Here is a 14,641-nt window from a genome sequence, read left to right as displayed (position 1 = left end):
TTAAAGCAGAATATCAAAATGGTTTAAATGAAAAATAGATGATGATGAGGCGTAGATGAGGATCATATACGAACTGTGGGAGGGACGGATTTTCATTTGTGCTGCTTTTTCCTGCAAAATGTAGAGTTTAAAGTGAAAATCTCCAGCGGTTCATTCAGTTTCCTCTTCTTTCAGCAAAGTGGCCTCTGCGACGTCTCCACTCTCCATCTGCTCTGACAGCAAAGTTTCTCTTCAACATTTTCATTGTCGCCTAACAGCTGTGCAGATGATCTAACGGGAGCACAAATGAAAGACGTGCGCCGTGAATGTTCCTGGAGAAGAAATCGCCGGCCTCAGTGGTAGCAGCGATGATGTGACTGGGGCATCAGGGTTGAAACACTTCTACATTTTTCATGCAAAATATCTTTTTATAGTCGCGGACATGTTTTTTTTTTTTTTTCCCAAGCAGTGAAGTAGAATTAAGACCCAGATACAGAATCAGTGATCGCTCATATTATAACAATACATTTCACGGTGTAGAGTTTAAACAACACACATTTTCTTCACCTTCACTGTGACGATAAACTGCAGAGAAGATTAAAAACAGTCTGAATGCCTTTAAAAAAATGACGTTGCAGTATGAATCACTGACAGCCACAGAGTCACTGTCAAACACGATCCACAGCACAGGTCAAATGTCAGTTTCATTTTGTTTGTAACAGTGGGAGTATCTTTCATGTTCACAAACAATATTATATGACAGATCTAATCGTCGAGCTCACAGCAACTGATAAAAATAAATGAAAAATCACACACGAGCCCCATTTTTATAAACTGTCACTTCACGCCAGATAAAAAAAGAGATTATCATGAGAATTTATAGTAAAAGCAACTTTTAGTTTTAAACCTCAAGACCCTTGTTAAGCAACTAAAACTATTATTAAAAAAAAAAGCTTATTTCTATATGCAGTGATGGTTTCAAAGGCCTGATCACAGGTCAGTGGAGAGGTCTGAACACTTCCAGAAATCTCTGTGTGGAACACTCATCTCAAAAACTTCTTATCGGCTTCACACTTGTTTCTAATTATTGTCCAGCAGCCGGTCTTTATTTTTACTGTTTCAGAAAGGGTCAACCACACAGCCCATTCAAACAGACAGGTTCAGAATAGACACTGCACTAGTAAATTCAAGGGGCATCATCAATTTCATTTTACTGTGGTATACCCCAAGGATCTATGTTTGGTACCCTGCTCTTCTCTACATACATCTCTCTCCTAGTTTTTAACACCACTGCATTTTCAAAGTGTCCAAGATATCTTGTAATTTCAGTCAGTGGCCTCAAACTTCCTGTCTTGTATTCGGTCTCGGCTGTACATCACTTGACGTCATGTTTCTTTTCCTTTAAAATGTGTGGCTCACTAAAATCTTCCTGGAAAATGAATTGAAAATTGTTTTTCAGTCTTGCTCGTATTTTCACAGTTGTGGCTGTTCCGAGCATGGATCCTGCAAATCACAGCCATAATAACCACATTTATTAGAACAAGACTGAGATAATTACACGTGGCTCTTACAAACAGAGAGCATCTGTGAAAGAGTTGCAGGATGTTGCAGTGACTCCAGGCTGTAATCAAGTCCTTGTATTAATTCAGAATGTAATGAAACTTCAAACCTCTTCAATAAATGTCTCTCTGTGTATATTCTGCAGATGATAGAGAGCTGATAAAAAAAAAAATGGAAACAGCAGCTGCCAATGTTTGGGGAAAGAAAGCATGTTGTGTCACACAGTTATTATGGAATTGTAGTTTTCTCCTGGACCACTGCTCCGTCTGCACTGTTCTATTCCTGTCTGTCTAATTTCATTAAGATCAGTCATGTCCTTCAGAGGAGTGGAGCTTTTCCATCTCAAGAGTGTTCTGTGTTTGACTCCAGTTTAACCACATGCTCCAAGGTCTTATTCATTTCCTTCTTATATTCAGTCCTTAGTGAATAAATGTTCACTTTCTCATACTGCTGCGTTTTCAAGTTTCATTTTTATAAACAGGGGAAAATGCTATCATGGTAAATATGAAGAATATTATGTTCGAATAACTGCCAAGAAATGTCAGTAAAGATTATTAGATGGGAATTTAATTTGATTTATGATAAAGTGAAGATGAATATATATTGGGGGGAATTTTACAAATATAAATTGTCAAGTTTCAACAGTGGACACAATCAGTTAATAGTTTTGATTATTTATCCTAATGTGGATTGAAATTTTGCGATTAATAAGACAATTACCTGTAAAATAACTTAACTTAGTAATTTTGTGTTTTCTATTTCAACAGTTAAAATCTGGGGACAAGGGTGAGCCGTATTTTTAGACGATGTCATTAAAATAAAAATATTTTCTCTGTCTATTTATGTTTGCACTCCATTGTTTCTATGGCTCCTTCACTATAAACAGAAACATACTTGTCTGCTTTTTTAAAAATACATTTTTATTACACAGGCCTGTTTGTTTTTAAAATAAAGTCACACAAGGCATCAAGTAAACAGTCATTTCCAAACCCACACACTCAGTTACCCCCCACACAAATGCATTAATCACATAAAATGAACAATAACAGGATGTCACACATCATTAACAGCTGCAGGTGAATTAAATATTGCGCAAATAAAATCAACATTTCTGTATTTCTTATGTAACCCTGAACAAAACCAAAATAAAACGCTTGTGGTTCTGTGGAGGGTAAAAACCACAATCCCAGCTCCATGGTGGATAGATGTGTTGTTATTTAAAGACATGTTTGTAACAGTCCCACAACTTTCCAAACTGTCCAGGTCTTATTCAGGAAGCAGGAGTGGGTGTGTTGTTTTGGAAGGCCCACACAGTGCAGGGCCCTCACATCGACAGAGGCTTCGATGCTTTGTTTGATCGTTCATCGTTGTAATAACTTCTGCTCTGACACAGAAAAAAACCTTCACAAGAGAGAAGAGTCCAATTTGCGTTCTTATATATTTAAAACTAAAAGCCACATCTGAGCCTGAGGTAGAGACGATGGTGAGCAGACCCTGATACCTGTGTTGACTGGGAAGTAAACAGGAAATTAACCCGAGTGGTAAATGTTTGAAGTTCCTCAACGTGAAAACGCAGCTAATGGAATTTAACTTAAACAGACGAAGAGTGAGTGATCTCCGACCACAGTAACGTCACGTCTACCCACTCAAACCTGGTTTGTCTTCATACAACATCAAGAGTTTGCCTTATATTAGAGTCTATAAAGGGATATGGATATTTAGGGGGTGATGCTAAGATACACCAATAATTGAGAGCCAAAATTTCAGATACTGATATATTCATTATATACAGTGTACTATTATACGTATATACATTTTGGCAATAATTTGACGATGATTCCTAAGATGTCTTTATCAAACCCTCATGAAAAACAAATGTAATTGAGCCTTGATAATTTACAATTTGACCATATAATTATATATAAAAAGAAAACACAAATACCACCTAATACATAGAGCTCAATTTTAGAAAATAAATGTGTGTAAAATTTAAACATGACTGTTCTCATACTGTCAAACATAATCCTGATGATACCAATATGTTTATTTAATAAGTCTGTTTAGGTCTGTTAATATTGTGGCTCTGCTTAAGTGACACTTGAGTCTGGAAACAACCACGGTTGCATTTCCATCCCCCCCTTCCATTTTCTACAGTACGCCACTCATTCGACTTGTCTCTTCTTCCCCTCACATCACTTCGTTCTCTTTCATTCATCTCTCGATCTGTAGCCGTGTTTCTTTGAAGGCTGCAGACGGAGGAATGCAAATTACATCCCCACACCTCGAGCGAGAAGATTCCCCTGCTCCTCTGCTCAGACTTTAGAAATAAGATGTAGATGTTGTTCTATCAACACGTTTTAATCAGAAAAAAAATCTGCATTTGGTTCTTGCGTTGTAATATTACAAGCTGTTCGAGGAAATGACGGTTCAATGATCAGAGTCAGAGTTTTGAAACACAGACAGAGGCGTGCAGACCTAAAGCTGGTTTCTCATTTCTCTCTGGCAACCCTTTGATAACACTGGTTGAGATCATTGTCGCTGGCAGATTTTGTATCTAGAGATCTAATTAAACTAATGTTGGCTCCATGAGTGGATGAGCTCTAACTGGCAGGCTGACTTCTTAATATTTCTCCGTCTCTTTTAAAATGAATCATCATGGGGCGTCTCACGGTGTTTTATATTTTTGTTGTCTGGGGCTGTAAATGTCCCAAATCCATAAAAGTGCAGGACATTAGTATCCAGGTAGTTGATGATGGGCTGTGTAAATATTCGGGTACTTGTGATGTATTTACCTTCAGCTATGTTATCTTTTAATTAACCTTGTTAAATGAAGGTTAAGTGTCATCATAGTTTCTTCTGTCTTATTCTGTCCTCACTAAGTGGATTCCATCCTGAGTCTGAGGCAACGGCATCGTTCTTACATGCTGCTCGGAAGAATTGCATCATATCAGCGTTGATAGTCTGTGTGCGTGTGTGCTGCTTGTGTAACAGCAACCACAGCCTGTGTTGGTTAATGGACTGACCAGATGTAATAAAGGAAGGAAGGAGAGAAAGAAGCTGCAACAGCATCGCTCCAATTTTAGTGAACTGGTAGAGAACATGTCATATGCCACAACCACTTAAAGAAGTCAGTGTGCAGATTTGAGATTCCTGCTAAACCGCTTTTTTGACCTTTGAATGAAGCCAGATGAGGTGTTTACGTGTTTCTAGTCAATAATCTTGACTAATCTAACCATATCCTGTGTGTAGTCTGATTTCTAAAGGAACAAAACAGTCGGTTGAGCTTCTCACAGAGCTCTCAGAAAGGAAACTAAAGTCTGTGTAAAAATGTTTCTCTACTAAAATCTTGAACATGAATATGTTCTTGAAAACAAACAGCTTGTGGTCAAAAAATGTTTTGTCCGCCCCGATCAGGATCCCACGTCGGTTATATTTAGTCTGCTCGTTCTGAATCAGCAGCTGAGACACATGTGTTTGGAACCACAAACAATTTCATTTTAACTCAGAGCAGAAAGTTGAGGTTCAAGTTAAAGTCAAAGCGTTAACAGAAACAGGGAGGGTGACGACAGAAGGTGTTACTGCTTCTGCTTTCATCAGTTTCCTAAGGTATGACAATATAAGATCCTTTATTCGACTACAGGGAAATTTGCCATATTACATTAGCAATGTGGATAGTAAAATAATAGAAAATGATATGAAAACCTTTAATAATTCGTTTTCTTTATTGTCTACAACAACCTAAATGTAGCGTAAGTGTTTTTCTTTATGTTTTTTAATGTATAATTGGATTAGACCCAATCTAAATGAAGACGAACATTGCATTCGTTTCTGTTTTCACACTTTAGTTCTGTTTTTCGTGATGGGATAATGATTGTCTTAAAACCCACCAGGATGTGGCAGCTATAGCAGTTAGCAACTGCTCGATGCTTGACTTCCTGCAACAGCCACTTGTTGTCGTTGGCTCACTGCCGTTTCTGGGCAGGGTAATGTGTGCTCAGCGTGTCTGAGGGTGTGTGAGGAAACAGCTGCTGGGGGTGGGGGTTCATTAATGTGGACAGATGAGAGCCCTGACACTGAAATCTATCATCTATACGCAGTCCAGAAAAACAATGAGCTGCATAGACCTAGAAGCTCAACCACTATAAATGCACTTTTCTATCCAAACGTGTAAGAAAGATTTCGGGCAATGACTCTAACCAGGGCATCTTTGATTCGGATAAATTAAATGCAAGTCTTGGCAAGATATGTTTGCTGGGGTTAGGGTTCGTGTGTTTTGGGCCTAAAACTCCTCTGGTATCCTTAACCACGGAGCCACGTTACCACCTGGACCACAGAGGACGTTTAGAAACTCGGTGTAAATGACTGAATAGTTTCGAGTCAGATTTTCGGGGCTTACGGACACTTGGATGACGCCGCACCTCCGGCATGGAGCCACGTTTTGATGGTTTTCTGTTGATTTTCTACGTTTGAAGAATTGGTTTACCCCTCGCTCCGATTGTATTGAAGTTTGCTGCAGCACAGTTTGCCCCTGAAACTCGTGAAGGGTTTTGTGGACTCGGACACTTCACTAAAACTCCTCCATCAACATAGCAGGGAGCAGATAATGAGTGAACTCTCCCTTTAACATAAAGTAGCAGAGAAAGTGTAGTTGCTCAGTTCGCCACCAGGCTGCGCCACTTGGACCATCGCTCTCTCTCTCTACCAACACTTGTGTTTCTCCCCCCCCCCCCCCACCCCGTTTTGACGTAAGCAGCCCGCAAATTGAGCGACAGAAGCGAGGAAGGACCGAGCCCCTCTCCGCCGGAGCTGTTACCGGGAGGCAGTAGCGTCACACACCGAGAGAGCGAGTCCCCCCACCGCCCCGGAGAGAGAGACAGCGAGGAGCCGAGGGAAGGTCCGCCGTGAGCCGCCACGAGAACCGAGCGATGCCCGCGCTGCTCACCGACGCCCAGTGACACACACACACACACACACACACGTATCGTCGACGAGCGGAGAGAGGAAGAGAACCGTGATTTAAAAAAATACAGACGCGGACGAACAGAAGCAAACTCAAGCCGCTTAGCTCCGGAGGCTACACCGCGTCGTGCTCCGTGGATCGACCCCGAGCGGACCGTCGGTTCACTTAAATGCTTTAACGGCGCGCCGTGTCCCCGGTTCGAGAGAGAGAGAGAGAGAGACACGCACACACACACAGAGAGAGAGAGGGAGCTCCAGGAGGAAACTAACCGAGCTACAAGAAGATATCTGGGGCTTATTTGTGTTGTTTAAATTGTATTTTTCTTCCGTGGATCCTGGTTCCCGGTACCGCCATCAAGCTGTGTTCTCTAACCATGGGATGTACTCTGAGCGCAGAGGAGCGGGCGGCTCTGGACCGGAGCAAAGCCATCGAGAAGAACCTGAAGGAGGACGGTCTCACCGCGGCCAAAGATGTCAAGCTGCTCCTGCTGGGTAAGACACCCGGGGGGGGGGGGAAGTGGCTGGTAGCGGCCTGGAGAGCTGCTGCTGGTGGTGCTGGTGGTGGTGGTGGATGAAAAGGTGTGGTAGTGATGGTGGGCGTTTGGTAAGAAATCCTCATCTGAAGGTGTGAAGGCAAAATAATTTAAAAAAAAACACCACCTTCACCATGAGCTCACGAGGAGCTGTTTGGCTTTGACATCCTCCATCCTCCTGATTGCAGGACACCCATTAAAGATAAGCAGGTGGGTTAATGTCATTCTGCACAATCACCCTGTTAAACCTGGGATCCACATCTGAGATGATAACTGCAGATGGATGCTGGAGGTGGTGGTGGTGGTGGTGGGGTGGGGGGGAGAAAAAAAAAAAAACACACAAAAAAAAAACATGGCAGTAGCTATGCAGCAAGGCAGGGAGGGCCCGGCACATTCAGCTGGTTCTTTGGTTTCTTTTAAGGGGGTTTGGGTGATTGATGCATTGATTGCTCCTGCTGGGGAATCATCTTGTGTATTAAAGTCCAAGTGGGAAGATGGAGGATGGAAGGAAGGGGATGAATGAAGAAAGGATGTTGAGGAACAAAGGGTGCAGCAACTTTCTGCATCTCCACCCCACTGCTGCTGTCCTTATTCACTTAGCTTTTTAACAGGCTCAATATCTTCTTCCCTTTCTCTCTCTCTCTCTCTCTCTCTCTCTCTCTCTCTCTCTCTCTTTCTTTCTCTCTTTCTGTCTCCATCTTGCTGTCTCACACACACACACACTCACATGCACACACACATGCACCCTGTTTACATTGTCTTCTTGTCTCTTATCCCTCAGGGGCTGGAGAGTCAGGGAAAAGCACCATCGTCAAACAGATGAAGTAAGTCTTTAATAAGCACGGTCTAATAACCCTATAGTGTGTATGTGGCGTCCCTTTATCGCTTTTTCTTTTACGTGTCTCTCCCTTACACACACACACGCATGTATGAGTGTGTGGCTGAAGCCTTCAGCATCTTGATTTTACATTTATTTCCAAGAGATTTATTCCCCACCCCCCCCCCCAACCCTGACCTCAACCCAAACTGTGCTCGGTCTCCATCTGACCAGTCGTCACTCAACCCCTGTGGAACAGCTGATGTCGCTCGGTGTGGGTGTGAACGTGGAGCAGATGCAGTGATTTGCTGTGTAAACCTGGATATTGTTTGAACATGTTGCTGTGTTACATCAAATGGCCTCTCATTTGACATGTTCAGTCCAATGCTTCCTCCAGCTGAGCTTTTACTGAGCTTTGGAATTGTTTGGGTTTTTTTCAGCACAAGCCTGCATCAGTTAAAAAAGTCTGAGGTGTGGCCCTGTCACCAGACCTCACTGGAACAAAAATGGTTCTCGAGCAGACTTGAACCAGCATGTTGTAATCAATTTAACCTTTTAGTCACACACACGATTCATAGTAGTTATAGTATCTGGAAAGGGGGGGGGGGGGGTCTTTAATTGATATTGCATAGTTTCAGGATATGGATGCCCGTAGGTCGGAGAGGAAACGATGGAACAGTCGAACTATTGTTTAAGATATTTTTTTTCTTTCAAATAAATAACACAAATCGATTGGTCCCAGCTTCTTCAATTTTATACTTGTCTCTGTTTTGGTATTACTGGAAATGGAATATCTGTTTGTCACCCAAAATAATTATTAGATGAGAATGATCCTTTGTCGCAGCCTTGTGTTGTTTTCTTTAACTCAAAATAAGAACAAGCTACTTTTAGAGTATCAGTGGCCACCGGCTGTTGTGGTTGGTTGTTGCCTACTGGCTATGTCAGTCTCTTTGGCTACATCCTCCATACTATACTTTAGTTTTCAAATGAAATTCAACTGCACTGGATACGTGCACGCCAATGTTAACAGGAGGCAGATTGTCTTCTCTGCAGGAGACCACAGAGAAACGAAAGAGAACTGACAGGTGTGAGAAGTAAGACGAGGGATTTCTTTTCTTACACCGATGATGAGGTGGAACTTTGTGTTTTGGTAGTCGAGTCTTGACTAATAAGAACCAAAAAGGAAGCACAGGTGACTGCCTCATTGTCTCCAAACGTCTCAGAGTTTGCTCATCCGTACTCTGCCCATTTTCAAACGAACCAGATGTGTTTCTAAGCGTCTCCATCTTAGACACTCCCAGCAGTGGAGTAGTACAGTGTAGCTGTGTGGATGTAGCCTGTGAAGGCCTGTTTACTATACAGGGGATATTCGTATAGATCAAATACTTACAAAGTACTCCTGCTTTACTAACAGGAACCTCTAGCACCATTTTTGTGTCCTCTCCCATGGCATCATTATGTACTCTTAGTGTTCCTCCGATAGGGACGTATTTGTATTATTTCCTCGTGGACTTTGTTCAGCTACAGGGGAAGGATTTGCCAATGCATAATGTATTTATCAGAGACACTGTACTTAATGTAGAGTTAACGCTAATAGCATTGTTGTATTTACTGTTTTACTACAATAATACTTCAAGGAATTACCACAGATTTAGATAAATTCCCAAACACCAGCATAATACTGAAACACCCCCCACCCTCCCATATCATTTCATCGTTAATCCACTCGTGACATATGGTTTTTTTTCAGTCTCCTCTGCCGCGTCCTTTCACAGACAGCTAAGTGTGTTTTAGCCGATAATAGGCTTTGGCAGTGGTCGTACACTGACACATCACAACGACATGATTCAGTGCATCCAGATGAGCCGCTTCCTCAGCTGTTAATGGTCATTCCAGCAGCACAGCACATTGTGCACTCTGACTGGCCAGCGCTCGCAGACGGGTTCATTGAATGTACCTACACTTTACTTGTCCATAACCTCAGGATCCACTGAAGGCACTGAAGCATTGTAAATCACACATTTATATGACTTGGAGTGACACAAATGTATACGAGGTGGCTGCGTTATAGAACCTATTGTGGTGTTGGTACAGAGACCAGGTGTGTCGCTTTATTGCTTTGAATTACAACCACACATTGCGGCTGTACTGTATCTGATTGTGACTATTGAATGAATTGAGCAGGATTTCTTGGTAGGAAAGTGCAAATTTTCTTTCATCTGGTTCATTTCACGCTCACGTCTTTCAGTCATTCCAGTCATGCCACCTCCGTGTGTCTGATGTCTAGCTACAAGCTGTTCTTAGTAATTCTTGAGATGATGAAACTGGATCTTGGGAGAGAGTGTTGTCTTTTAATTACTTCGAAATTTCAGGTTTTATGAAATCGACTTTGTATGCGTCTCAGGGGACGTCTTATTTGTGAATAGGAAGCTAATTAATACAGCGTCTAACAGCAAATTTACTTCCTAATAAAGAGCGCTGACAATTAGGTTGTTGTGGCCATTTCAGAAGCTTTAGTCAGAAATTTTCAAAGTAGGAAAGTGTGAATACTTCAGGACAGAGGAGACACCTTTCTGTTTGAAAAATCTAAACGTCCAAGCTGGAATAAGTTTAGAGCTGAGGTATTTGAAGGCTCGATTTATTTATTTTTTGACAATGAATTCCAGTGTTTGTATATCTTTACAAAGGGCCTGTGATATTATAGAGAGAGAAGCAGCTTTACAAGTGGTGGACAGCGCCCTGCCAGGCAAGCCTTAACGTTCCTGTTCAGAGATGCTCAGCTATTTCCGGAACCGCATCAGAGGCTTGGAAAGCACTCGCTGCATTTTCTTTCACAGTGCTTTGAACATCTGGGGCGTGCTCGAGTGACCAGTTGTGCGTGTGTGTATGTGTGGGGTTGTGTGCCTGCTTTCTTCAGAGACGGACAGAGACGCACAGGGAGGAGTGGATTAGATTTTATGATGTGTATGTTGAGCTGCAGTGTGGGACACAGCTGTGCATGTGAGCTCAGTGAGTGGAAGTCCATCACCACAATGAACACTGTGAACACAGTGGAGAAGAACTGAAAGTAAAATAAAGAGGAGGAAGTTTTGTGTATTTTTGGTGGGCTCTTGAGGTTTCCTCATTATTTGAGATGTGTCTGACAAAATGGTTTTTTTTCTAAACACAAATTTTTGCTTTCTGAGATTATGCTAGTAGTCAGGTCTTCATTGAAATGTTTTGGTAATTTCAACCAAATTTACAGAAAATCGGCCAAAGATTATACGAATGTAATCATACCGCGACTATGAGGAATTGGTTAAACGTGTGCTTTGTTTGTTGTGTTGATTCAAGGAAGTTTGCTGTCTCCTTGCGTTGATGAAAGGCTCATTTATGCAAAAAAACCTTCACTTTCAAACCATGTAACGGTCACTGTGCGCATACTTACGTTAGCATGGTTGTTGAGCTACAACAGCTGCGTTTTGAAAAGCATTGTTCCAATTTACCAACTTGCAAAGTCTCTCCTCAAATAGTTCCATAGACCATTGTTGAAATTTCTTCTTTATGTCCTACCATTGTCTCACCTGAAGTAGTGGCTACTCTGCACACCCTACTTCTCCGTTTTGTCTGTTTCGTATGAATCTGTAAGCTTTCAGAGGGCGGGCACAACTACAGATGAAATAAATGCAGAGTGTTGACAGAAGGCTCCGTCTTTAGCCGTGTACGCATCTAACGATGAGGCATAAGTCGTTTTCCTTGTACAGCATCATTTATTTGCTAAATCTGTTAACGCTGCACCTGGTAGCACTTACCTTGTATCGGTACACACACACTTTTGCACCTCGCCCAAGCTTTTTTGAGATATTTTTTTATTACTCTTGCCGTATCCACAAATTGAAAATATGCATTGAAGCAGATGCACAGAAACACATCTAATAACTCAAGGTGCTGATAACATCTCTGTGGCGAGCAGAGGTCTGCTATGAGTGTGAGAGAGAGAGAGAGAGAGAGAGAGAGAGAGAGAGAGAGAGAGGGAGTAGATTAAAGTTGTGTGTGGATGAGTGAATCATCAAAGTGTGAAGCCCTGACATGGTTTCATGTAGGTCTACGTTTGTAAGGCAGGGTAGGGGGAGGAATGACGAACGTAAGAAGAACATTTATGACTGTGCAGAAAACCTTATCTTGAAGATTAAGGTGTTCGTTGGAGAAACGTGATGATTGTGAATACATACATATATGATCTTCTATCATTGAGTTTAATATTTGGGCCAGGATCCCAAGGGATCTGGTCATGTGTGAACAACATATCTCTATCTTGTGCAGAGAGCTTGCTGTGCGTTTGTGTGCGGGAGACACCATCTGTTTATGAAGCCTGTGTGTGTTTAGACGTGTGCAAAGGTTTCGCTCGCTGCCCAGCTGGCAAACTGACCTCTCCAGCACGGCTCAATGTGTGTGTGAGAAAAATAATTAATGTTGTAATACTTTTATATAATCCAACAGGATGCCACTACTGGCCACACAAAAAGCTTCGACCCTGTGGTGGGTTCAAGTGCAGCCCCCTCCCCTTTCAAAGTTGCTTCTGTGACGGCAAACTTCAGATGTAAATGCACCAGGAAAGGAATTAATTATTCCTGGTTAACTTGCTTAGTAGACATGAGATATGTTAATGATTTATCTCATCAGCAAGCAGCTATCACTAAAGTATGACTAAAGTAGCAATAATACTATAAATGGAGTTGTAATGTTGAGTCATGGTGTTAAAGATCTAAAAGTTTATACCTTCACCAAAGAGGTTTGTTTGTTGGTTGTTATTTGTTCTCTATATTTTTGCAAAAGGAGTAAGAGAGATTACCTGTAAGAGGCCAAGTACACGAAACACAAAATGCTAACTTTTGCGTGTTCCATCTGTTAGGCAGTCATAAAGAGTGGGTTTATCAAGGCAAGCAGTAGGTGGCGCTAATCTTCAGGTGTCAATATAAAACGGCAGAAGTAGAACGACATGATGTAATCTAAAGAGCCCCGATCAAAACGTAAACAACATCATGAATGTTTAAATGTGATGGGAAGCTCATTTACGGGAAGCACGCTTTGTTGGTTTGTCGTATTGTTTAAAGTGTATCGTCCCTGAGTGACGTGTACGTTGTGATTTCTGTATGTTCTGTATAACTGGGGTTATGATCGTAGACTAATAAGAAAAAAAAAGTATAGATTTGTGGAATTTACACCATCTCTTTGAGTAGATAGTTGACTCAGTGGTATACACCAGCTGCTGTGAGGTCAGGACACCTTGAAAAAATAAGCCCGGTGACTCCTCCTGACTTCTCTAAGTCACATGAGGACCTGTAACATGTTTTCAGTCATGATAAACCCTCCAGGTAATTTCTCTCTCAATCATTTACAGAGTACGGCCGATATAAAACTAAATAAACTGTGGACAGAAGACGGGACGTTTACTAGAAATTAAGTATCAGCCATTTTACCCTCAAAGATAAAAAGGTGGATTTGCTGAAAGTTGCTGAACTGTGTACCATTCTGGTATTTGAGCCTAGAAACTTCAACCCCATTCAGTCAGTCACTGCTTGAGTGCATAACTTACAGTACTTCTCATTTTCTTTCTCCATCTTCATGTATGTGTGTTTGTGCCTCGTTGACATGATCAGAGGCGACTGGCCCGAAGGGAGAACAAACGCTGCCCGTCCCTCACGGCTGCACTGCTTCCCACAGGCTGTTCCCACCATGTGTGTGTGTGTGTGAGTGTGAGAGACTGTGTGTGTGTGGGTGGGGGGGGTTCTCTAGAACAGGAGATAATTAGGTTTAAGCCTCAGAAGAGGAGAATAAAGGGGGGAAGGGGAGGAGGACAGAGGAAAAAAAGGTGGTGGTGTTTTGTGCAGAAAGGGAGAGTGGGAGAGGGGAGACATGGAGGGAGACAGAGAGAGAGTTTTAATAAAGGGGACTCAGTGCCCAGTGCATTGAATGAAAGACAGAGTGGTGGAAGTAAGGATGAAAAGAGAAGGAGTGGAGGAATATTGGGAGGGATGAGGAGAGAGAAGTGAAAATCCTCAGTGACACCCTGCAAAAGCAACTAGGGGAGAGAGATTCAATTTTTTTTTTTTCAAAAATGGGTAAAATGATTTGGGAGTGTGAAAAGACACAGGAGAGAAGAGGGTGAAGTAAGATAGGAGGAGGGAGGATGAGTGCAAATAACGCCGGGGAGGTAAGAGAAGTGCGGCGAAGCCATTTTGAGCAAGAGAGGAAAGAGATTGACAAGTGAAAGAACATGTTCTCACTTATTAAGCAAGTTGGAAGAAGTGACAAAGAGAGACGAGGACGGGTTGTTAGGACACAGTGCAAAGTGCGCTCCTCCCCTGGACTCTGCTCTCTTTGATAATTATTAGCCTCCTTTACTGGGAGGGTTTCACACAAGGAGAGAAGACAGAGCAACAAAAAAAAAAAAAAAAGAGTGAAAGGGGGGTGGGGGTGGGGGGTGGGGGTTAATGGGGAACTCGTGTTGGCACCGACTCAAGTCTTGCATGAAGAGACGGTCTGCAACTGGTCATCTGAAGCAGTGTGTCAGCCAGATACTCACCCTTCATTGGTTAAATATAGCCCTGGGCGTGCTCATCTCTAGGATGATTTGATTGGCTGCCTCAGTGAGCTTTGAAATAACAGGCATCATGATAGTTGTGTTTGCATGTGTGCTTGTGTTTGCATGTGTGCATGTGCTCGCCAACATGGCCGAGCAGCCTTCAGTGTAAGTGTGTGTGTGGAGTCCCATTTGCATTTCGTGCATAGTAGGGTGAACGTCTTTATATTT

General features: G+C 42.2%; 1 protein-coding gene across 3 annotated transcripts in view; it reads left to right on the top strand.

The window, feature by feature from the left end:
* The first annotated feature begins 6,185 nt into the window (after positions 1-6,185).
* Positions 6,186-14,641, top strand: part of gnao1a (guanine nucleotide binding protein (G protein), alpha activating activity polypeptide O, a) — a 74,427-nt gene continuing 65,971 nt past the window's right edge. The window contains exons 1-2 of one of the 3 annotated variants that reach the window (XM_020102164.2): positions 6,186-6,990; positions 7,813-7,855. In XM_020102164.2, coding sequence (XP_019957723.1) covers positions 6,873-6,990; positions 7,813-7,855 — 161 coding nt within the window. In that variant the 5' untranslated portion in view covers positions 6,186-6,872. The remainder of the gene's footprint in view (positions 6,991-7,812; positions 7,856-14,641) is intronic. The other 2 variants (XM_020102165.2, XM_020102166.2) reach the window with 2 other exon arrangements.

Source organism: Paralichthys olivaceus, chromosome 7 (genome assembly GCF_024713975.1).
Source record: "Paralichthys olivaceus isolate ysfri-2021 chromosome 7, ASM2471397v2, whole genome shotgun sequence".
Classification (NCBI taxonomy): Eukaryota; Metazoa; Chordata; class Actinopteri; order Pleuronectiformes; family Paralichthyidae; genus Paralichthys; species Paralichthys olivaceus.
The sequence above is the reverse complement of the archived record's forward strand: the minus strand, read 5'-3'. Positions and strand labels throughout refer to the sequence as shown.